The sequence below is a fragment of the Tenrec ecaudatus genome, chromosome 5 (genome assembly GCF_050624435.1).
Source record: "Tenrec ecaudatus isolate mTenEca1 chromosome 5, mTenEca1.hap1, whole genome shotgun sequence".
Taxonomy (NCBI): Eukaryota; Metazoa; Chordata; class Mammalia; order Afrosoricida; family Tenrecidae; genus Tenrec; species Tenrec ecaudatus.
In genome coordinates, this window is record NC_134534.1 from 35,858,760 (window position 1) to 35,882,735 (window position 23,976).

The window sequence follows — 23,976 nt, forward strand, 5'->3', positions numbered from 1 at the left end:
CGCTGTGCCCTTACTGGAGCAGACTGCGACAGAGGACATTTCTGGGGTCACATGGTGGGGAGGCAGTGTGTTCTGAACCCCCAAAATGGAGCAAACCAAGAAGGGAGCAAACATACCAGATCAGCAGCTGGAGCAAGGCAAGCCCCTGAGGAGCCCCAAGGGGGCGGGGCTTCAGGCCAGGAGGGGCAGTTCCTGGCTAGTCATGAAGACCTGGGAACAGACGCCAGATTTTTGTATACCGTATATACTCGTGTATAAGCCGAGTTTTTCAGCCGAGTTTTTTAGGTACCTCAACTTATACTCGGGTCGACTTATATTCGAGCATATACGGTATTTCTTCTCTCTTTTTTGTCTCCCTTTTCTTCTTGTTTCTTCTCCTTTTCTCTTTTCAATCTTTCTCTTTTTTAAAATCAGTTTTGGCTATGTCATAGTCGGTGTGCCTACCTATATAGGATAGGCATGGGAGGCATGCCGGAGGAGAGAACAGCAGGGCCAATGGTCTTGGGGAGACCTAGGGAGTGAGAGTGGTGGGGGAAGGGGGAGGTGAGCAGGAGCACCATGGACAGGGGAACAACTGGGGTGTTGGAGTCAATAACAAGGAGGAGGTAGGGATCCAGGTTGGGGGCAGGGTGTCAGAGCAATAGCAAACTAGCTAAGAGGAGGTACCACGAGGCTGAAATAGGTGAAAGTGACAGTGGGGCAGGAGGAAGGTAAAAGGAAACAGAGGACGGACCTAGGAAGCAAAGCAATGGATAGAGGTATAAACATAGTGGTGTACATATGTAACTACATTAATCCACAAAAATAGAGGTATTGGCCCATGTACATATATTTATACAGCCATACACTGAGGTAGGGGATAGACTTTGGGCCTCTGCTCATACCCTCCCTCAATACAAGAAGACTTTGTTCTAACAAATTGGTAGTCTGAGATGTTCACCCTTCCGACATATAATCACTGAAGACAAAACACGTGCATAAGCAAATGTAGTGAAGAAGGCGGATGGTGCCCTGCTATTAAAAGATATACGTCTGGGGTCTTAAAGGCTTGAAGTTACATAAGCCAGCATTCAGCAGAAAAGCAACACGTCCACATGGAAGAAGCACACTGCCTGTTTGATCATGAGGAGTCATAGGGACCATGTAATAGGCATCAGCAGACACACAACAAACAAACAAAAACATATTTTTGAGAACAAAGGGGATGGAGCAGAGATCCAAAGCCCATATATACACAGTGGGACAATCCCCCCACAGAGGGGCCACAGGGAAGGGATGAGTCAACCAGGGACACCAATGAAACACACTATATTCTCTGGTTCCTCAAGGCTTCCTAACCCCCCCACTACCATGACCCCAGTGCTGCTTCTCAATTCAGACTAGACCGGAACATGGACACGGGTATAGAAAAGAGATGGGAGATTCCAGGAACAGGAGTGGGAATGGTGATAACAGAAGGGTAGGGGGAAGAGGGGGAGAAGAGGGAGAAAGAGGGAACCAATCTCGATCGACACATAACCATACACCCCTCTCCAGGGGGAAGAACAGCAGAAAACATGGGCAAAGGGAGGCACCGGTCACTGTGAGATATGAAAATAATAACAATGTACAATCTATCAAGGGGTTATGAGTGGGGATAGGGGGAAGAGGAGCTGATACCAAAGGCTCAATAAAAAGTAAATGTCTAGAAAAGAATGAAGGCAACATATGTACAAATTCGCCTGATGCAAGCGATGTATGGATTGTGACAAGAGTTGTAAGATTCCCCCCAAAATGAAAAAAAAAATTAATGTGAGGGCCTCGCTCAAGACAAAGCTGCCCTTTGGCACATTGCTTTTAATTTGCTTTACATTTATTTTGCACTAAATTTACTTTAAAAGTGCAAAAAATGCCTGCTTGCCATGGGGGGATTAATTTTTTTCTTTTTATGTCAGAAGCATCACCTTAGGGTGTGCTACTTGCATGTAGACTAATTGGAATGACCCAGTAAGCACCAAAGGAGCTGGTGTCTGGGTTTGTTTATCTTGAAGCCTAGGGAGAAGCTTAGAGGCTTTGCTTTTGTACAGGGAGAGATACCCATTGCCCTGGGTTTGATCCTGGCTCCTAACAACCCTGGGACCAGAGTAGAAGCGCTCCTCAGGGGTTCTGAGACCATCAGTCTTTCAAGCAACAGACAGCCTCCTTTTTCGCTAGAGGCTGGTAACTTTGAACCCTCGACTCTGTGGGGAGCAGCCCAAGGAATAACCCACTGTGAAGCAGAGAAGGAAAATGAGGGCGGAGCCCAGCCAACAGAGTGGGAAGTAGATACTTAGATCAGTTGTAAAGCTTACTAAGAGCAAGCCGTTGGGTGCTCTATGCCTTGGGGGCCTGTCTGGAATCAGGGGACATTCTCCGAAGGAGTCACCGAAGGACAGTTGATGAAGGAATTATGGGGAAAGCCAAAGAGGGTTGGCCAAGCACCCGAGGGGTGGGTGAAGCACCTGAGAGGTGGGCAGCAGCTGGAAGCTGTTACCACCCCCACACCTGAATAAGAAAGAGTTACTGAAAACCGAAGGGCGTCCTAGCTCTAAAGCCACCATCTGCTGAGAAGGCTGAGGCCTCAGGTCAGGATGGCTTGAAACCTCTCCAAGCAGTCCGGGAGCTGTGGAAATACGGACCCCATTACTCTCCTGCAGCCCTCTCCCACCTCCCATTGGCCCAAGACTGGTAGAAGCCAGAGGGCAAGGGCGCCTGACTGATGCAGTTCAAAGAAGCCAGTCTCCTGTAGCGCAAGCAGCCTGGAGAGGGGCGTAGACTGAGTTGGAGAGGACTGTGAACACCCAGGACAGGCGATGCTAGGCCGTGGGTTGGAAAGAGGTGTAGGGTATCCACATACCAAGCCATCACCCTTAGCCGGTCTCCTTTTCGTGTCCCACAGTCCGGCTTCCCTAAGTTACAGTGAGTTTTTCCTTTACACTCGACGGCGCTCCTGTCAGAACAGTACCGTGAAGATCTTTGGAAAGGCATCTGTTTGGGAGACAGGCCTCAGGGAGCTGGAAAGCTCACCCCACTCTCTGATCTCCCCTCCTGGCTGCGCGTCTCCAGCAAAGCTCAGTGGCCGTCCTAGCAACTGAAGAGGAGAAATGAGGGAAAGTTGCCCACCCGAGTTAAAATGGGCTGGCTAACCTGGAATTTCACTCGCCTTCTCATTGGCCCCATCAAATCCAGTCTCCCAGGTCCACCCCGGGTCTAGTACATCCTCACCAGTTTAGTCTCTTGTGACTCCATTTAATGGTTGACCTTTCTTTCAGTGGCAATAGACAAAAGAGAAAAGCCGGTGTGGCACCTGGTCTCTCTCCCGTTCTGAAAGCCTGAAGTGATGCCCTGCGATCTCCCTGCGTGTGGGCCCTGGAGCACTTGAACCCATTTGAGGGCTCCAAGCCAACCATTCATCATTTGTTGATTCAATAACCATGACCCTGGAATATTAGCCTCATCATTTGAAGACGACATTACTCATCCTGATTGCTATCTGTGTGCAGGGGCGTGCCCGGCTTCTAGACCAGGGCTGAGCTGCTCTCCCCTGTTAGACGACCGCAGAGAAGGTCCATTAGGTAGTCTGTCCAAACAGCCGCTGACGGGAGCTTCGGGTGCCGTTGGGGATCCTGCCTGTTTCCCCTGGATTAGGTCATTGCCCTTCTACAAAACCGGGCACCCCATTGCTCATCACAGAAGACTGGATCAGCTCATGGTAAACATGCTGGTCACAGTGGACGAGTCGAATCAGGTCTGTAGAAACTGTAAGTCTCTGTAACCAGCACAGCGTTTTCACACTCAGAAAACGCCAAGTCACTGCCATCAAGTCTGAGGGAGCCTCCAGGGCAGAGTAAATGGCCTCTGTGTGTTTCTGAGACGAAAATCCTTATGGGAGCGGTAACTTTCATCTTGCTTTCCTGTTACAGCTGGTGGTTTCAAACTGCTGACCTTGCGGTTAGCAGCCCAGTGTGTAACCCACCAGGGCTTCTAACAGCCCTTCACTAAGCCCGTGAGAGTCCTGCTTACTACTCCAAGATGGAAGGGCCTAGGGATCATAGGACGGAGAATTTAAAGGCAACAGTGAGATAATTATTGACAGTTCCTTCCTCATAAAAGTTGCTGAAGATAACATAGGAGAATGTGAAGATTGTATGTGAAAATGGCTGTGAAACTTGAACGCCTCATACGCACATTAATCATTATCAATTGGTATGTAAATATCACGGTCGTGTGCTTAGAAAAAGCCAAACATTTGAAGTCAGAAGAAGTCCGGCCCTCCCGCGATCCCTATATTGTGAAAGTCACGCTCTCCCGGCCTTCTTGATCTCTTCTATAAAGCGGGGAGGTGGGTATCTTACTCCCTGTCCACGTGCACCTCAGAGGGCTTGAGAAATGCCGGGAAAGCCGTGAACACAGCGCAGATGGTGAGTTTTGTTTGTGTGTGTGATTAGTCCACCAGGCTCCAGTGAGCGCTCAGTCAACGGGAGACACACTCTTGGCCCGGGAGCCATAGTACATTTGAAGAGATTCACTGCTCGGGAAGTATGTCGATTTCGGGCCAATGCCCCGTGACTAAAGCTGGGGACCACTCAAGGATAGACTCCACAGTCTTGCTGCTGAAGGGGAATATTCTAAGCAGCGGGACTCACGATTAAACGCCTGGCTAAGCCCCAGTCCTAAGTATCAGGTACCCAACTCTCAGCCAGCTCTTTTCAAGACCTCTCATGGAGAGCCGATTCAGGACATCTGCCCTCCTCCATGGGCTTATGCGTGGCAGCTCTGGATTGAGAAGCCAAAGTTGGGTTCAAGACGCAGTTGTTGGATTTTCTGGCTGCATTCTAGCAGAGTAGTCATTTGTCACTGCTTAGCTGGAAAAAGCAAATAAAATCTCCTCTGCGGAACTGCAAGGAGGCTAAAAATACGTTTGTAATGTCATTTTGTGGACTGCAAAGCACTAAACAAATGGAAGTATCTGGATTCTTCCCAGCCACCGAGGGAGATGATACTGAGCTGCAATTTCCTTCCCCCTCGTAAGAAAGAAGCCTAGAGGGAGAGAAGAAGGAGCCAGAGGACAGGGTAGTTAGTTCAAACACTGGCACAGTCAGCTCGTGAGTCACCTAGACTTGGTTAGGCAGTGTCCAGTATGAAGCCCTGAAAAGATGAGACCCCTGAGGAGAAGCTCGGGGCTTATTTCTTTGACAGTAAAAGAGACTTGGGAGGGAACTTAGGGCCTGCCAAGTGCACACAGGGTGGCTGTGGGCAGTGTGGTCAGTGGCTGTGTGCGCATCATCCCACAGAGAACAGGACTTACAGGTGGCTCTGTTGAGGCTCTGGGTGGGTCGCTAGGATGGAAGGGTTCCGCACAGCGGGGCAGTGGGGCCAGACCAGAGCGGCTCATCCTGGACTGCCTCTTCCAGGCCTAGTCTAGAGAGGGGAGAGACCTGCTTGAGGTTCAATCGTGTCAAGCAAACATTGGCTGAGCCCATCTGCAACGGGAGAGTTATCTTTGTAAGATAGAGCTTAAAGTTAGCTCACTCCAGACCTAAGCTGTACTTTCATCCCTAGAGGAGGTATTTGGGACAATGTACCACAGCTTGAAACAATCACCCCCCAAACATAAAACAAAGCGCTGAATCAATCATTCATCGATTCCCTCATTTCTAAGCGATTAGCAGGGAAATATTGACGGGAGTCCCCGGTTGCCAGAAACGGTGAATCACTTGGCTCTTCTGAATCGTGCCGCTGTGACCGTGCGTGTGTAGTTTCTGGGTGAACATATGTTTTACATTCCTTTGGATATCCCACTTTGACTATAACAGTGGAACTGATGTCTACCTCTAAGTTTGCGGTTTTGAAGAATGGCCAACCTGTTTTCAAAGCGCCTGTTCCATTTTCTAATCCTGTCAGCAATGTATCAAGGGTTGCAATTTTCTCACATCTTCACCAACATTTGTGATTGTCTGTCTCTTTTATTTTAGACATTCTACTGTTTTTACTGCTCTTTAGTTGATTCAAACTGAGTAACCTCAGCGTGTGTGCAGGGCAGAACTTCTCTATAAGGGTTTCCAGGCTGTGGGCTTTGGAAATAGATTTCCAGGCCTTCCAAGAGTCCTCCGGGTGCGTTCACCCCAATACCCCTACCTCACCCCCAGTCAAGCACTTCGCCATTTGTGTACATTCTTTGGTGCTACCCTGGGAAACCTGCTGGGTGAGAAGTAGTGACTCTTGGTGCTTTTTATTTGTACCTCCCTATTTATGCTGAAAGAATACATCCAAACTCCACTGAAGGAATTGTTGAAAAACAAAGCTCCCGGAATGATAAAATATCAATTGAGATGCTTCAATCAAACAGATGCAATGCTGAAAGCCCTCACTCAGCAATGCCAGGAAATGTCCAAGGCAGCTGTTTGGTCAACACACACAAAGAGATCCGTGTTTGTGCCCATTCAAAACCAAAAGTGATCCTACAGAATATGGGATTCATCAAGCAATGGGAATGCGATTTTGTTGAAGAGAAGTTAAAAATGGCCTGGGGAGTATATTGATGGGAAACTGGTGGGATTTCAAGCTGGCTTCAGAAGAGGACAAGGAGTGTGGGATATCATCGCCGATGTCACTTGGATCTTGGCTGAAAGCAGAGATAACCCGAACGATGTTTACCTGTGATTCATTGACTATGCAAAGGCATTCAACTGTGTGGATCACAGCAAACTATGAATAGCACTGCACAGATGGAAATTCCAGAATGCTTAGCTGTGCTCTGGTGCAACTCACATACATAAGCCAAAAGGCAGTCATTTGAACAGAGCAAGGGGCTACTGCTTCGTTTAAAATCAGGCGAGATGTGTGCCATACTTAATTAATCTGTATGTCAAGTAAATAATCTGAGAAGCTGGACTATATGTAGAAGATTACAGCCTCAAGATTAGAGGAAAACTCATTAACAACCTGCCAGATGCAGGTAACCCAGCCTTGCTTACTCAAAGTGTAAAGGACTTGAAGCACTGACTGACGACGAACAGAAGCTAAAGCCTTCAGTGTGTATTTACACCTGGAAAAAACAACAGTAGCCTTACAACTGGACCAAGAAGCAACCTCATGATAAATGGAGAAAAGTATGAAAGATTTTATTTCACTTGGCTTCACAACCAATGCTCATGAAGCATTTATCAAGAAATCAAATGATATATTGTGTTAGGCAAATGTGTTGTTAAAGACCTCTTTAAAAAAAAAATCTTCAAAACCAAAGGTGTCCTTTTGGTGTGCCTGCTCATGATATTTTTTAATTGCCTCCTGTGCATATGAAGGCTGGACAATGCATAAAGACCCAAGTAGAACTGACACACTTGAATGAAGGGCTTGGCGAAAAAATATTACGTATACAATTAGGGTAACTGCCAGAAGAACAAACAAATCCGCCTCGGAAGAAATGGGGCTCCAATGGATGTTGGAGGTGAGGGTGGGTGGGGAGACGTGTCTCGTGTACTTTGCACTTGTCATCAGGATCATGTTTGGTAAAGTAGACGGTCAGCAGAAGAGAGGAAGACCGTCAATGAGATGTGCTGAGTGTGGCTACCACCGTGGCTCAAACACAGCACTGGTTGTGCCGATGTCCTACGAGGGAACAGTGTTTCATTCTGTTGTACGTGAGGTCACAATGTGTCAGAGCCCACTGTCCAACACCTGCCAGTAAAGGCAGCAGCAACAGTAACAACGACAACTAAGTCAGAGACTCCCGGAAAACAGTGAGGTTTTTTGTTTTAATCATTTTATTATTATTATTATTATTATTAGGGGCTCGTACAACTCTTATCACAGTCCACACATCCATCCATTGTGTCAAGCACATTTGTACATTCATTGCCCTCATCATTCTCAAAACATTTGCTCTCCACTTAAGCCCCTGGCATCAGCTCCTCATTTTCCCCCCTCCCTCCCCACTCACCCATCCCTCATGAACCCTTAATAATTTATAAATTATTATTTTGTCACATCTTACACTGTCCGACGTCTCCCTTCACCCACTTTTCTGTGGTCCGTCCCCCAGGGAGGAGGTTATATGTAGATCCTTGTAATCGATTCCACCTTTCCATCCCACCCTCCCTCCACTCTGGTATTGCCACTCACACCACTGGTCCTAAAGGGATCATCTGTCCTGGATTCCCTGTGTTTCCAGTTCCTATCTGTACCAGTGTACATCCTCTGGTCTAGCCAGATTTGTAAGGTAGAATTGGGACCATGATAGTGGTGGGGAGGGGGGAGGAAGCATTTAGGAACTAGAGGAAAGTTGTATCAAATGACTATGATAAGAAACCATAGTGGTTGAATGGTTGAGTGCTTGGCTGCTAACAGAAAGGTCTGTGGTTCCAACCCAAAACCACTCTCTGGACCAAGATGTGGCAGGTTGCGCCCATAAAAGAAACCCTGGAGGGCAGCTCTACTCTGTCCTGTTGGGTCACTATGAATCTGAATTGACTCCACAGAAAGAGGCTGGCTTTGGGGGGATGGCTATGATGTTTGGCATCTTTTCGCATGCGTATCGATCATCTGTAATGGTCTTTGAATAACCAAACCAAAGTTCCCTGCTCTGGAGTCATTTCTCACTCAGAGCCACCCTGTAGGACAAAACAGAACTGCCCTGTTAGTTTCCACGGCTGTCCTCCTTAGCAGCACCTTGCTGCGTCTCTCTCCCATGGCTGGATTTGAAACACTGACCTTCTGGTTAGCTGCCTAGTTTAACCACCTCACCTTCTTTGGATGTCTATTTAAATCTTCTGTCCATTTTCAGTTGGGTTATTTGATTTTTATATTGTTGCGTTAAAATAGTTCTTTACATAAGCTGGTCCGACACAAGACTTGCCCTAATTTTCTCCCATTCTGTGGGCTGGCATTTTACCTTCATGATGATGTCCTTTGAAACAGGAGAATTTAAATTTAGACGAATTTCCATTTCTCTCTTTTGTTGCTTGTGCTCTTGGTGTCAATCTCAGAAATCCTTGCCTAGTCCAAGGTTAGAAAGGTTTACTTGGAGGCATTCTTCTAAGAATTTTCAAGTCTTACCTCTTACACTTAGATGGGTCCAGAATTCATTCTGAATTAATATTTCTATAGGAGAAGAGGTAGAGCTGTCTTTCTTTTACAGAACTCTTTGTTCGCAGTGAAATGTAGCACACAGAAAATAATTTCAAAATGCACAGATCATCCACAATTTAAAAGAGTCTTCCTTTTAAACCAATCATGCTCTAGAATATTAAGCAACTGATTATTTACATTCACCGAGCAGAGCTATGTCAATGAGCAAAACAAAATGTACTGATTAAAGACCACTTGTTGCCATTTTAAAAATACACAGATCAATGAATTATTGTGAAGCACACCCTCTTTAACTAACCCCAGGTCGTGTAACAGAGCACTGTCAGAGCCTGTGAAACCTTCCTGTGCTTCCAGCCCTTTCCCAATGCATACCTCTCCTTCCTCCATGTAAGCTACACTCTAGCCTTCAAGGTAGGAGCCCTGGTTGCTTCGTGGGTTCCCCGAGGGGCTGCTAATGTCAAGGTAAACAGTTCAGAAGCACTACTGCTCTGCAGCTGCAAGATGAGACTTTCTACTCCCGTAAAGAGCCAGTCTTGGAAACGCAGACTCAGTTCCCTGTCCTGTAGAGTCCCGATGAGTTTGTATGGACTCAATAGTAGTGAGTTTGAGTTTGATCCTTTAAGGCAACGCTTCTCAACCTGTGGGCTGTTACCCTTTCCCAGGGGTCACCCAATTCAGAACAGCAGCAAAATCACAGGGATGAAGTAGCAACGAAAGTAATCTTATGGTTGGGGGGTCACCACCACACGAGGAACTGTAGGAAAGGGTCGCGGCCTGAGGAAGGGAGAACCCCTGCTTTAAGGCAACCCCTTCTTCGCTTTTTCTGGTCTTACCACCTGCATACAGATTCCTATCCACATAGTTTCACTTGGCCAGTTTTAAAAGTTTAAAACAGAGTTGGCTTCTTCTGTTCAACATCATGTTGGGGTCATTCATCTAGGTTTTCTAAGTAGCTGTAGCCCGTTCACATTTATTGCTGTATTGGGCTGCATCGTGTGATCTTTTAATCCATCTATTTTTTTTAATGATTCCATTTCCTTTATTATGCAAAATCTTGCATTTTCGAGGTATTCAAATTACCGCCTCTGATAATTTCCCAATTGCCTCTTTTAAAAATTATTATTAAAGACTTTTATTGGGGGTTCTTACGTCTCTTATTAAAATCCATACATTCATCCATTTTTGATGGCCCTGTGGGCTGTCTGCAGCTTGGGACTGTCACCACCGCTGCGTACCTTCTTGTGCGGTCTCTTGCAGGTAGTGCATGAACTCCTCTTTTGTATCTACCTTGGAGTGAGTTGTTGGACCCGCGTATCTTCAGTAGAACCTGGCAGGCTATTTGCCAACGTGGTTGGATCCATTTAAATTCTCACCAGCTGTAAATAAAGTTGAGGCCCACTCCCTTGCTAACACTCCTTATTGTCAGTTGGTCTGATTACCGCCATCTTGGAGGCTACACCGTGGTTTTACATTTGCTTTGCCCTGATGACTCATAAAGCCGAGCGCTTTTTAATATGTTCATTAGCTATTTGTATATTGCTTTGGGTGATGTGCCTATTCTAGTCAACATTTAAAAAAATTTTGTTTAATCATTTTATTGGGGGCTCATACAGTTTGTATCATAATACATACATGCGTCCATTGTGTCAAGCACATTTGTACATTTGTTGCCATCATCATCTTCAAAACATTTTCTTTCTACTGGAGTCCTCGGTATCAGCTCATTTTCCCCTCTCCTTCCCCCACCCTCCCTTTCCTCACAGCCCACTGATAATTTATAATTCATTAGTTTTTCATGTCTTGCATGACTGATTGGCCTTTCCTTCTCTTATTCATTTCTAGAAATTCTTGATCTATTCTGAGTATGTCAGTAAGTAATATGTAGTGTACAGAGCCCTAGTGGTGCAGCAGTTAAGCACTGGCCTAACCATAGATTTGTGATCCCAACACACCCAGTGGTCCCACAAGCAAAGCCCTGCCAACCTGCTCCCGCAGAGATGACAGTACAGGATCTCCAGGAGACAGGTCTGCTCCGTCCCAGTCGCATGACAACAGCTCAGTGAGGGCAGTGTGCTTTGGGTTTGGGGAACAACAGCATCAATCTGCGTTGTAACTAACTGCCAGTCTGGGGTTTGTTATTTTTCACATCTCTTAACGGTGTCTTTGGTGAACAGGCATTCTTATTTATAATAACATAATTCAGTGAATGATTTTCCTTTAAAAATTAGAGCTCTGCCTCCCAGTTTATGAAGTTGTCTTCTAGCCAAAGTCAAATAGATATTCTTTCACGGGTTTTATTATCTGCCTTCTACACTTAGATTGCAATCTACCTGGGTCTTTGTACATGATGTGGGTGGGGGTTAGGTGTAATTAAAATATATATATATATATATATATATATATATTTAAGTAATCATAGCCAATGGTCCCAGCACAATTTATTGCAGAATGCTTCCTTCCAAAACTGCCCTACAGGGCCTTGGTGATCAAAAGTTTAAGTTCTGGTTCTATTTCACTGATCATTCTCTCATTCCATTTCAAACCTCTGTGTGAGAGAACGCGTAGAGAGTCCCACCATAGGGGGAAAGTGTTGGAAGTTGGGATTCCACCCTATCCATAGATCTGTTTATTTCACTTTTTAATCCATAGATCTGTTTAGAGTGCTTTCACATGCTGTCCTACTATGAAAGCCACCTGCTCATGGGTATAGATAGTTCCCCAGTGATTTAGACCATTTTCTATTTCTCTCCAAAATGTTTTAAAGCTCTCTGTGTAGAAGTTTTACATGGCTTTGACTGGATGTATTTATATATATTTTGGTATTTGATAGTTTTAAAATATTGTCTTAGACTTCTGAGTTTTAGATCATTTCAGATTTGTGTATATTGTTTCTGTTTTCTTTATTTTTCCTTTGGTATATGGAAATAACTAATTTCTGTTACAAGTTAACCTTTCTACTTTACTCAGCTTATTTATTCATTTCCATTAGTAGGTTCTCAAATGTGGCCTGTGAGAATTATGATGTTTTTATTTCTTCCTTTCCAATCCTTATTTTCCTCCTTTCTTTCTTTGAGGGATAAAGTGTATACTGAGGAACTTATACCAAGGGCCCAAGTAGAAAATGTTTTGGGAATGTACAAATATATTTAATGCAAGAGCCCCCAATAAAACTATTTTTTACAAGAGGGTGAATGGGGCTCAGATGAGAAATCTATGAGCTCCGAGGGTTTCTCTTTGTTGGTTGCTGTTGCTTTTCTTCTTCACATCCTTCTTGGCCTGTTGGAGCTACATCTTACTAGAGTGAACTTTGGTTTCTAAGGTCTTTTCCTCCAGGATCGCAGTCATTGCCTGACACTTTCATTAACCTCTGGAGCCACGCGGCTCCCTTCAAGTCGGGTAGATTATAGGTGAGCTTCAGAAACTCAGATCTGCGTGACACTCGTCTGCTTTTTCTTGTGTGTTAGGCTCCTGTCAAACACCTTGGGATGTTAGTGCAGCTTGGCCATGCTTGGTCGTGTTGAGAAGACAGTCCACCTGAAGAAGTGCCTGGGTAACCAGAAGTAGCAGGGCCACGGAATAGCCTGGTGTGCATATGCCTACAGAAGACCAGGCCCAGATACTGCAAGTTAATTCTGTAGAGATTGCCAGAAACGCCAATGCTCTCACCATGCACGGCCACTGCCTCCAAGCTCTGCAGGACTACCTGGACACTGGGGCCACTAGAAAGCCCCAGTGATTCCCACCGTTGAACACCAGGACCTATTCCTCTGCCGTCTTTGAAGTGATCTGGGAAAGGTAATCTTCATGCTTTAAAGTTCTTTTTGTTTTTTCCCTTCTCTTATTTCATTGGTTGGAACCCTAGTACAGTGTCAAAAAGGAGTGATGAGAACCGACTTCGAGTTCTTAGTTTGAAGGGGAAAGTCTTCAACATTCGGCAAAGTAGCTCCTGTAAGGCCTTTTCTATATTGAGGGAACTTCAAAATGTTTGCAGAAAAATCCCACCCTCTTTTAATTGCATTTTGCCACCAACTTTTTGACATTCCCTCAGATATTCTTGATCTGGTTTAAAGCAGTAAGCAGTCCCCTTCCACTCATAGTTGGCTGAGAGGCTTTTTTTTTTTTCATGAATAGTAATAGAATTTTACAACAGCCTTTTTCTTCCTTTATTGAGATGATTTAATGATTTTTCTTTTATTCCACTGACATAGTGAATTACATAAATTGATTTGTCAGATGTTAAATTACTCAACTTGTGCATGATTTATTATCTTAGCTATATACTTACTCCTCAAATATTGACTATCTCGTTATCTGACATTTTGCTTCTATGAGAACTTGGAAAAAATTCTCAGGGGGCCTCTGATGACCCAGGCCTCACAAAGCCCTCTCCTATCTCCCTGCTCCCTCCGTGGGAAAATTCTGAGCTAACTATGGGGCAGGTCCTCAGACGGTTTCCCCCTATGATTCGGCGCCAGTTGCCCATGGGGTGAAAACTCATGAGGTCACCTTTTACCAGCGACCCCCTCCCCTGCCGATCGCTGTCTCATTTCTCCACTTCCATGGGTGCTACCTACGATCACCTCCTGAGTACACTACTTAGAGCCAAACCCTTACCTCAAGGTCTGCTTTTTGGATAACCAAATCAAGAAGTTGGCCTATTTCAGGGGTGCACCCCTTCAGCACCTCTTACTGCAGAGTAAGAGGTCTTGCACATCGATCCGTTTTGTCTCAGTCCCCAGTGTCTGTGACGTGTTGGGCTCTTGGCTTTTCAGCGGTTTCTCTGGAGTTGGCTTCTATCTTTACATGGGAATGTGGCTCCAAGCACAGGACCTCCCTGGAACACTTTCTTCCCTTGGATCCTGGCCTGGGAAGTCATTGCTATTTTGCTAGCTAGCTCTCTGTCTTTAAGCAGATTGAAGGAAATATTTTCACTTCCCTAGTTACCCAGAGAGGGAGGATTCATTCAGGTCACTAGAAAGTACCCAGCCTCCTTTCCCAGTCTTATACCGTACTTCGACTCTTCAAAGAGACTTTGTATTTCTTGAGTCCTGCTTGTTTCCATTTGTATTTCTTTCTCTCTCTCTCTCTCATAGCCCTACTCATCCTTCCCACTGGCTCTCACTATGCCATGACTTCATTCTTCTCTTTTCTTGCTCCAAATGTGATCTCCCACAGTGTCCAAGCCCTGGAACTAGTTGGTTGTCCACAATATGCTGGTCTGAGACTGCAATGGTAGCGATGGTTGTCAGTCAGGGACCAAGGAGGCAGTTAGAATGGGCAGCCAAGGAGGAGGAGACCCAGATGGTCACAGTTATATGGCCTTGAAGTTGATTCTCACTTATAGTGACCTTAAAGGAAGAAATAGAACTGCCCCACATGGTTTCCAAGGCCGCAATCCTTTTTTATTTTTAAAAATCATTTTATTGGGGGCTCCTATAACATTTCATACATCAATTGTTTCAAGCATATTTGTACATACATTTCCATCATCATTTCTAAACATTTACTTTCTATTTCAATCCTTGGTATCAGCTCCACTGCCCCCCCCCCCCGTGACCCCTTGATAACTTATAAATGATGATTGTTTTTATGTCTTACACTGACTGCTGTCTACCTTCACCCATTTTTCTGTTGTTCATTCTGCTGGGATGGGGTGACTATATATCTATCATTTCAATGGTTCCCCCTTCCTCCCCTCATTCCCTCCTGTTATCGCTACTCCCAATTCCGTTCCTGAGGGGTTTATCTAACCTGGATTCCATGTGTCGTGAGCTCTTATCTGTACCAGTGTACATGCTCTGGTCTAGACAGAACTGATAGGCAGGACTGGGGTCATGATAGTGGGGGGTGAGGAAGCCTCAAAGAACCAAAGGGATATTGTGTGTTTCATCAGTGCTATTCTGTGCCCTAGTTTACTGATCCCTTCTTTGTGACCCTTCTGTGAGGGGGTTTTGGGTCACTGCTCCACCCCCTCCTCACTCTCAACAATATTGTTTTTTGGGAGTTTTTTTTGGTTGTTTGTTTTGGGTCTTCTGGTGTCTATTACCTGATTCCGTCGACAACTCATGATCACACCGGCTGGTGTACTTCTTCCAGGTGGGCTTGCTGCTTCTCTGCTAGATGGCCACTTGGTTAACTTCAAGCCTCTAAGATCCCAGATGCTATATCTTTTGATAGCCAGGCGCACACCATCAGCTTTCTTCACCACATTTGCTTATGCACCATTTTTGTCTTCAGTGATCTGGTCGGGAGAGCGTCACAGAATGCCAGGTTGTTAGAACAAAGTGTTCTTGCGTTGAGGGAGGGCTTGAGCAGAGGCCCAAAGTCCGTCCACTTCCTCAGTGTATTCCCATATAAATATATGTAGATAGGCCAATACCTCAAGTTTTATGAATTAATATATTTACATAAGTACACACCTGTTTATACCTGTATCCATAGCTTTGCTTCCTAGATCTTTCCTGTTTCCTTTTGCCTTCCTCCTGTCCCACCATCAGGCTTGCCCTTCTTCTGCCTCTTACTAATCCCTCTCAGCTAGATTGATGTTGCTCCAACACCCACCCCCCCAGCTCTAAATACTCCTCATTGTTGATTTTCGTTCCCTAGTTGTCCCCGTCTACAGCCTTAGTGTTGTTTGCTGACTGCTCCTGTCCCCTGCCTCCTCTTCCCCCCAGGTCTCTCCGGAACTGTCAGTCTCATTGCTTTCTCCTTGGGTTTGCTTCCCATGTCTATCTTACATTGGTAGACAAAATAACAATAAAAAAGGCCAAAAAGAAAACAAATGTCTGAAAAAAAGGAGAAAATAAACCCAGCAAGCTTCCCCCTCCCACCCCCCAAAGCATATATAATTCTAGGTCTGTCTGCTGATCTTTATGGCTATGTCCCCACAGGTCCTGGGGGGTTCCAGGAACCCCTACTAGCCTGAAGGTATTTTGGGAGCTTCTTACGGGTTTTGTGGCTTTGTTTTGCTCCCGTTGCTGGTCTGTTAGGTTCCCTTCTTGGTTCGCCCCACTGTGGGGAGGTCAGGCCGAACACACTCCCTGCCGTGTGTCCCCAGTATTGTCCTCTGTTGCAGTATGTTCGAGTGAGGGAACATCATGTCTGGAGCTGTGTCAGCCCTACAACAGGTCCTCTCTGTGCCCCAGCAGCTCCGTGCAGGGATGTCATCCTCAGGGCTTGGTGTGTGCCGGGATGGTGCCCCGTCCTGCGCTTGTTCTTTCTCCTTCTTGGTTTGCTTCTGTACGGCCCCTCTCCCCAATACGTAGGATTAGTGCTGTCCTCTGCAGCACATATTTCTAAGTGGGGGGGTGTCAGTTTGGCTCAGTACCACCAGGGCTCCTTTAAGAAACTCTTGTTAGGTGCTGTTAAGTCGATTCCAACTCACGGGGACACTATGTATAACAGAGGAGCCCTGGCTCCGTCCTGCGCCATCCTCACAGTCGTGCCAATGTCGGAGCTCATGGTTTCACCCACGATGCTAGTTCATCTCTTTGAGAACCTTCCTCTTTGTGAAAGCTCTCTTCTTTACCAAGCATGATGTCCTTCTTCAGAGACTGGTTCCCCTGACGACATGTCTAAGTATGTGAGAAGAAGTCTTCTCATTCTTGCTTCTAACGAGCATTCTGGCTGTACTTCTTTAACACAGATTCATTCATTCTTCTGACAGTATATTTAATGTTATTCCCCAACACCATAATTCAAAGACATTGATTTGTCGCGTGAGTCGGGCTAGGAGTCTTCCATGTGACTGACCTCTTTGCTTTTGAGCACTTTAAAGAGAGCCTTTGCAGCACATTCGCCCAGTGCAATATGTTGTTCACTTTCCGTTTGCTGCTTCCATGAACATTGATTGTGGATCCAAGTTCAATGAAATCCTTGGCAAGGTCAATCTTTTCTCTGTTTATCACGATGGTGCTTACTGGCCGAGTTGTGAGGATTGCTTTCTTTTTTTTTTAGAGGATTGTTTTCTTTATGATGAGATGTCACGTGAACTGAACCTTGTAGTCTTTGATCTTCCTCAGTCTGTACTTGAAGCCCTCTTCACTTTCAGCCAGCCAGCTGTAGTCACCTGCACATCACAGGCTGTTAATGAGCCTTCTTCTCGTCCTGCAGTTTTCTCCATGTAGTCCAGACTCTGGGATTACTTGACCAGCATATAGAATGAACAAGTAGGGTGAAGAGGTGGAGACAAAATGAAAAGATGGAGATCAAGAGCAGATTTGGGAAAAAGAGACTAGGATAGGGTATAGACGTAATATGAAGTTGGTTCAGGAACAAATGAAAAAGTATCAGGTTTAAGCCAGATATTCTGTTTAGCCAGAACACTCTTGAATATTCAGCGCAAATGATTTCTTAAAATTCTCTTGGCTGGTATCACTTCCTCCTTTAACTTCCACAGTACCTTTATTGCATTTATCATATCACATCCTTTTCAACGGACTTGGAATAGTCTGTTCCTTCTAAATTATTAACTACTCAATGGCATTGTGGTCTTGCAGCAAGAGCAATGGAATACAAATAGAAGAGCCTGGTCTAAGTCTCCGCTTTAGCACTTAACCAAGTGATCGTTGGCCAATTGTTGAAGGTGGTGTGTGACACTTAGTGTCCTCATCCATGTAATTGGGATAATACCATTTACTCCCCTAATGTGATTGGATATATACAGAAGGTGCATACAATGTTACAGAGCACTCTACAAAGAAAAGTTTTTCTTTACAGAGCTTACACCTTGTTATGAGCTGCTCTAGGTGCTTGTAAATTCGGTGTAAATCTCTTATTACAGGAAATAAAAAATTACTATAGGAAAAAAATTACTATAGGAAATAAAAAATACATTTTACACAGGAGGAAAAACAAAAACCCTACCATCCTCACGATTGTATTTCTGCTTGAGCCCGAGATCCAGCCGCTGTGTCAATCCATCTCACTTTATCAAGCACGATGCCCTCCTCCATGACCTGGTCTCTAGTGGTTTTGAAATCACTTTTCAGTCTAAACTTATCTGGGCCAATGTCCGAGCTGGAGACCTACAGAAGTATCTTACCTGTCTCAAGGTGCTTCCGTGGTTAGTGTTGGGCCACTAACCACACAATCAGCAGTTTGAAACACCCAAGGAGAAAGACAAGGCTCCAGTAAAGAATTACCGTCTCAGGAACCCAAAGGGGCAGTTCTACCCTGTCCTACAGAGTCAGAACCGACTCCATAGCAGTGCGTCTGAGTATCCGTCTCAAGTGGTACCAAGTCTACCTTTTATAGATAAAATTTCATATATTTCACTGATAGGAATTCTCCATGCAAAAGGGTGTGCAAAGAACAGAGTGATGTTTATCATTAGGGATATTGTATGAGGCTCCTGATTTAGTGAACATCCACACGGACTGGAATAAAGAGGCTGCATGTTATCGGTTTCTGCCTTGCCGTTTCCTCTTTAAGTTTTAGAGTTTCGAAAGGTCCTTGACTTTTTGAAGACACCCTAGCAACCTTGGGAAGAAAGGTATGAACTGGCCACTCGGAACAAAGCAGATATCCATGGAAATGCTTCCAGCTATGACTCTACCGATCACAAGCTGAAGAAACCCTTTGCAGATTAGATAGATCATCTTTCCCTTTAAAGGATTTTCTGTTTCTGTTTTTAATCATGAATCATTTGGATCGATACATTACTTGAAACGTCCACATTTTGCCTTTGTGCCAGTATGAGCTGGCGGGGGTCACGGGGGAGACGAGGGTTATGAAAGAAGTAACTGCAAAGTCAGCTCTAGGATCCCACCATCACCTTTGGTAAGGCCCTTACATAACTACCCGACTTCTCCAATAAAAGACTGTTTATTCACTTCCACTTTAAGAACAACTGCGGATGAAGGAGGAGAAGCAACAAAAACACCCCTAAGGGTCCGCAAAATAATTAGGGTGGCTCGCGGGAAATCAGGGAGCGAGAACTCGAGAGCCACACTTCCCCTCCCCACCTCCTCGGAGACACGCTGGCCCTCCCTGCCGAGCCCCTCCGCCGCCCCAGCGGGCTCGCCCCCCGCCTCCTCCGGGGCTAACACGTGCTCCCCGGAACACTCACTCCGGAGACAGCGCACCCCGCCGGAGGGCTGGGCTTGGGCGCCGAGCGGCCCAATCCCCGCGCGCCTTACAGCGTCGTGGCCCGATAACGTTGAGCCGTCCAATCGAAAAGGCCCACTCGCCCGTTTCCCGGAGCCCCGCCCCTCGCAGCCGTGCCCCCGCCCGCCGGTCTCCTCCCTCCCCCTCCTCCCGTTTGCCCCTCCCCCGCCGCTCGGGAGCGGAGCCTGTGAGCCGGAGAAACTGGGGCAGAAGTGAAGATGGCGGCGGCGGCGCTGGCGGCGGCGGCTTCGCGCCAGTGACGCGCGGTGCGGGCTCCGATCCTCCTCAGCTCCCTCTGTCGGGACCCCGTCCGCCGCCGAGACCACACCGACCCCGCAGCCCGTCCCTCTCCCCTCCCAGTCGCCCCTCTCCTGACGCCCGGCTGCCGCCGGAGGCGGCGCGCCGTGGATCCCGGCCGCCGGCCTTCCACTTCTGGGCGCTGTCGCCGGGGGAGCGGGTGGCGTGTTGATCCGCCCTCCTGCCCGCCCCGCCGGGTGGCCGGGCCGCGGACAAACGCCCGGCAGGAAGGCGGTGGCGGCGGCCGCCCCTGCGTATTTGCCTCCCTCCATTTGGGGATTGGGAGGAAGCGGCGGCTGTGGGTTTTGGGGAGGGGACGGGGCTTCGAGGGGTGGGCGAGCGCGGGAGGGGGCCGTCCTCGGGAGGAGGGCGAGAAGGAGGCACCATGACGTCCATCCATTTCGTGGTTCACCCGCTGCCGGGCACCGAGGACCAGCTCAATGACAGGTAATGTGGCTGGCGGGGGGAGGGGCGCCATCCCCTCCCCCACGGGGCCGCGCCGGTGTTTACGCGCCGGCCACTCGCTGGGGGTGCGGGGTTGGGACCCTCCCGACCCCCCGCTAGGCTCCTTCCGGGGCAAACTTCTCGTCCCGGGAGGTGCTGGGGGCGCGCGGCGTGGCCTGGAGGGCGCGCGGCACCCCCCGCCCGGAGCGACCGCATTGAACTCGCCCGAAATGGGGGCTCCCGCTCTCGTGGTGGTGGGGGGGGGGAGGCGGGCTGTAATTACCGCCCGGCCCAGGCCCGAGGAATCCATATTAGTCAAAGTTGAATTGAGACAGACAATGCGGATGGGGGATGGTGGAGGTAAAAAGAGAGGGAAGGGGCGAAGCGCGGCGAGGGGCCCGGCCTGGGCTGGGCTGGGCTGGCTGGCCCGGCTCCCCGGGAGCTGGGACCGGAGGCTGGACGCGAGCTACCAGCCTGGGGACATCCCAGGGCGGCGGAGGAGGGGGGCGGCGGCGCAGCCGATTCCCGGCAGATCGCGGGGGGAGGGGGGCCGCCAGGGAGGGAGGAAGCGCCATGATTATTGTTATTATTATTAAATTTGAGCCCCTGCAGTGAGGCTAGCTGGCCCGGGGAGGGGGTAGATTCAGGCGGGCGTCGGGGCGCGGGTTCCCTGGGCTCTCCCTCCCCGGAACGGGGCTGGCAGCTTCTCCCTTGCAGTCCCCTGTGGTACGAGCTTTCCTCCTCCTCCTGTTGTTCCCCTTTTTATTTTAATGATAGTGTTTTCCTGAGTTGTAATTTGACAGCTGAAAACCGTGCGTGGAGTCAAAGGGAAACTAACGTTTGCAGTTCGCAGGGCTGCGTTTCTTAACACGCTGTACCTTTCTAGGATGGGTTTGCTGTGGGTGGAGGAGGAATTAGGAATTTATTTTTTTTGCCCGTCTATCATAAGGCTGTTTGGGCTATGGATTCCCCCCCTTCCCCCCTGCCAGTTGAGGATATTGAATTGCAGGGCCGCATGTTCGCTGGGAACGAAGATTTTAAAGCAGGAAAAGTTCCTTCGCTGTTGCAAAACACAGACTCACCGGAGGTTGAGGGAGGCCTCCATTAAAGCCGTTCTTCGAATCTAGGACTCCCGTCTAATGATGGGCTAAATGTTTACAGGATCGAAAGGTGGGGTAGCTTAAGCTTCCCTCGCCCTCCGTCCAGCTCGTGGGATTTCTTTTTTGAGTGTAAAATGCCGTTTGGCACCAAGTTTCAAAGTTAAATATAATTTCTGCTAAGCGACCCTGTGACATAAGTTGCATGACGCCCTGTCTGTCATGTGCTTCCTGGAGGGAGGAAGAGGCCTAACTTGCTGCTGGCCCTTCTCGGTGTACATTGCACTTCTCCGCGCGGACGGGCCGGCAGCTTTTCAGCCCTGAAAGCTGGCGGGGCTTCGTTTTGAGCACGGAGTTCATGAGTTCAGGATTCGTCTAATCGTTCCTGTAGCCATATTGCATTTACCCCGTGTATGCAACTTTTGGAGTATTTTTGAAAATGTTAACTAACTATTCTGAGTTGTCACACAGTTCCTTTAAATACTGAAATAACTTTTCCGAGTTATTTAATATTTTAAGTGATCCTTTGATTTTAATTTCATTAGTAATTTTTTGTCATTGAGATTCTAAGTGAATTCAGAAGTCATTTTCGGTCTAGAGTAGTAGTGAGGATAGCTCTATTCTAATTTAAGAACCAGTTAGTTGCCCTGTAAGCGAGAATTCCGCCAGGTTGTCCGTATTAATGTGAACTTTGTATGTCTCAAGAATCCTGCCTGGCTTACTCGCTGGACTCTGCAAGCCAAGCCTGGTTTCTAGTTGTCTTGGGCCGGCCCCTGGCTCATTTTTTGAGCTTTCCTTTTGCTTCTACTGTCTGGGGGAATTTACATGTATCTTTGTTAAATCGACATTTTCTTTCTTTTCCTTTTCCTTTCCCTGTATAAACAAGCAATCCTCTTTGATTTTGAGTCTATTGTGTCAGTACACAGTAAGAATATTCAGATAATGTACAATAAGAATAGAGCATCTCAGATTTATTTCCCTTAAATAAGGAAACCGACAAGTCCCCGAGTTGATTTAGATTATAAGTGTATCAGTGTGGCAGATACTTGAAAAAAATAGGAAAGTGCTGTAGGGTAAAAATTTAGACACCTCTAGTTGTACCTAGTAGCTGTCAGAATTTGTTTTGGAAATGCAGCAGTTGAGACAGTCAAGCAGCCATAAGTGTTGAAGCACAGACTTGTGATGGGAGCAGTTCTATCCTGTCTCCCCTTCAAAAGAAAAGATCGGTTGTGCATGTCTAGTGGCAGAGTTGTACAGGATCAATCTATTGCTGGAGAAAAATACTTCCAACAGTGATTGGTTTTGCTGGGCCCTTTTAATGAACAGACCAGCAGCTCAGAATGTTTTCATCTTCAGGTCAAAACTTAATCAAGACTTATTAAGGTTTAGTAATAAGAATATGCCATGATAGTCTATTAAAATATGTGAGAGATGTGTCTCATATAGTGTATGAAACAGAACAACCCAAACCCACTGCTGTCAATATGGTTGCCAATCATAGGACAGATTAGGACTGCCCCCTAGGTTTTCTTTGGGCTACATTTGTAGCTTGGTTTTTACTTAAGAAATGTCTTTGATGATAGTCACAAACCATATATGGTGATAGTTTTGAGTGTAAAAAGTCGTTAAATATTTGATTTAGTCTGATAATGTAATGTCCCCAATGTAAAGAAAAACAGTTGCAATTGACATTTTTTCTCTTAATTTGTGTTCCCAGACTTGTAAAATTTGTGAGTCTGCACATTGGGTTAAAAATTGCTTTCTAATTCTTGGCCCTGAGAGACCAAATAATGGAGGAGTAAAGTTGGTAAACAGAACAGGGGGGCAAGAGGACAGACTAGGTTGAAGAAAAGCGAAAGAAATGTAGACTACAATTCTGTGCTGCTCGGCTCATTGTGGCTTCCCCTGAGGATTACAAGGTCCCTGGCCAGAATGAGTGTGTCCTTGGTAAGCAGTCAATGAGTTGAATTGAAATCGTAAGAGTGTTCACACATTTTTGTTAACATTCTGATGCTAAAGCATTGTCTTAGAGAAATAGCACTGTGATACGAAGCACACGATTCTATGCATTTTGAGTTTGAGAGCAGGCTGGAAGCAGTTAAGTCCTGCAGGTCATACTCTTCTCACTTTGCAGATAGAGAATTTCCCAACTGAGCTACTGATAAAAGAGACCCAGGTGATGGGTTTATGCTTTAAGTCCCAGGCTCTCCACCATCTTACGTGGCGGGTGTTGTACAGTCATTCTGTCTTGGGCAACTTGGTGTGATGAGGTGGCCTGGAGTTTTGGTTCCTCCTCCTTTTGAGCCCTTCTTACCTGCAGGACTGCAGATTGGTTTGTGGCCCCTGGTAGGGAACTCCTCAAACCAAACCCAAACTTACTGCCATTGAGTTGATGCCAACTCGTGGGTAGACCAGGGTCAAGCTGCCCCTGTGAGTTTCTCATACTGTTTTTGGAAGAACAAAGTCCTGTCTTTGTCCTTGGAGTGGCTGGTGGTTTTGAACTGCAGACCTTTCAGATCACAGCCCAACTTGTACCACTACACCACCAGAACTCCTCCCTAACCTTTTCCTAATATAATGTTAATCCACTGCCACGGAGTTGATCCCAACTCATAGTGACCCTGTGACACACCCTAGGGGCTGGTGGATTTGAACTAGCAACCTTGAGGTTAGCAGCCCAATGAGTAGCCCACTGAACCCCACTGCCAAGGCTACAGAAGAACTAGGTTATGAAAGGCCTTTTTCAGGGGTTGCAAAGATAGAAGACAGGCAAGACTTGGTGCCCTGTCCTGAATTATTTCTCAGGACTTAGATTGGTTGTAATGCAAACCAGCTCTCCTGGGTCCCTATGTGGAATTTTCTTGCAGGCTTTGCTTTTTGGAACAGACTTAATTGCAGTAGCCCTATCAGAAGGGTTTTTATG

At 46.7% G+C, this 23,976-nt stretch overlaps 1 protein-coding gene across 1 annotated transcript in view; it reads left to right on the plus strand.

The window, feature by feature from the left end:
- The first annotated feature begins 19,382 nt into the window (after nucleotides 1-19,382).
- UBR5 (ubiquitin protein ligase E3 component n-recognin 5) overlaps nucleotides 19,383-23,976 on the plus strand; it is a 137,907-nt gene continuing 133,313 nt past the window's right edge. Inside the window, exon 1 of the mRNA XM_075549424.1 lies at nucleotides 19,383-19,959. Within this exon, the coding sequence (XP_075405539.1) occupies nucleotides 19,898-19,959 (62 nt within the window). The 5' untranslated portion in view covers nucleotides 19,383-19,897. The remainder of the gene's footprint in view (nucleotides 19,960-23,976) is intronic.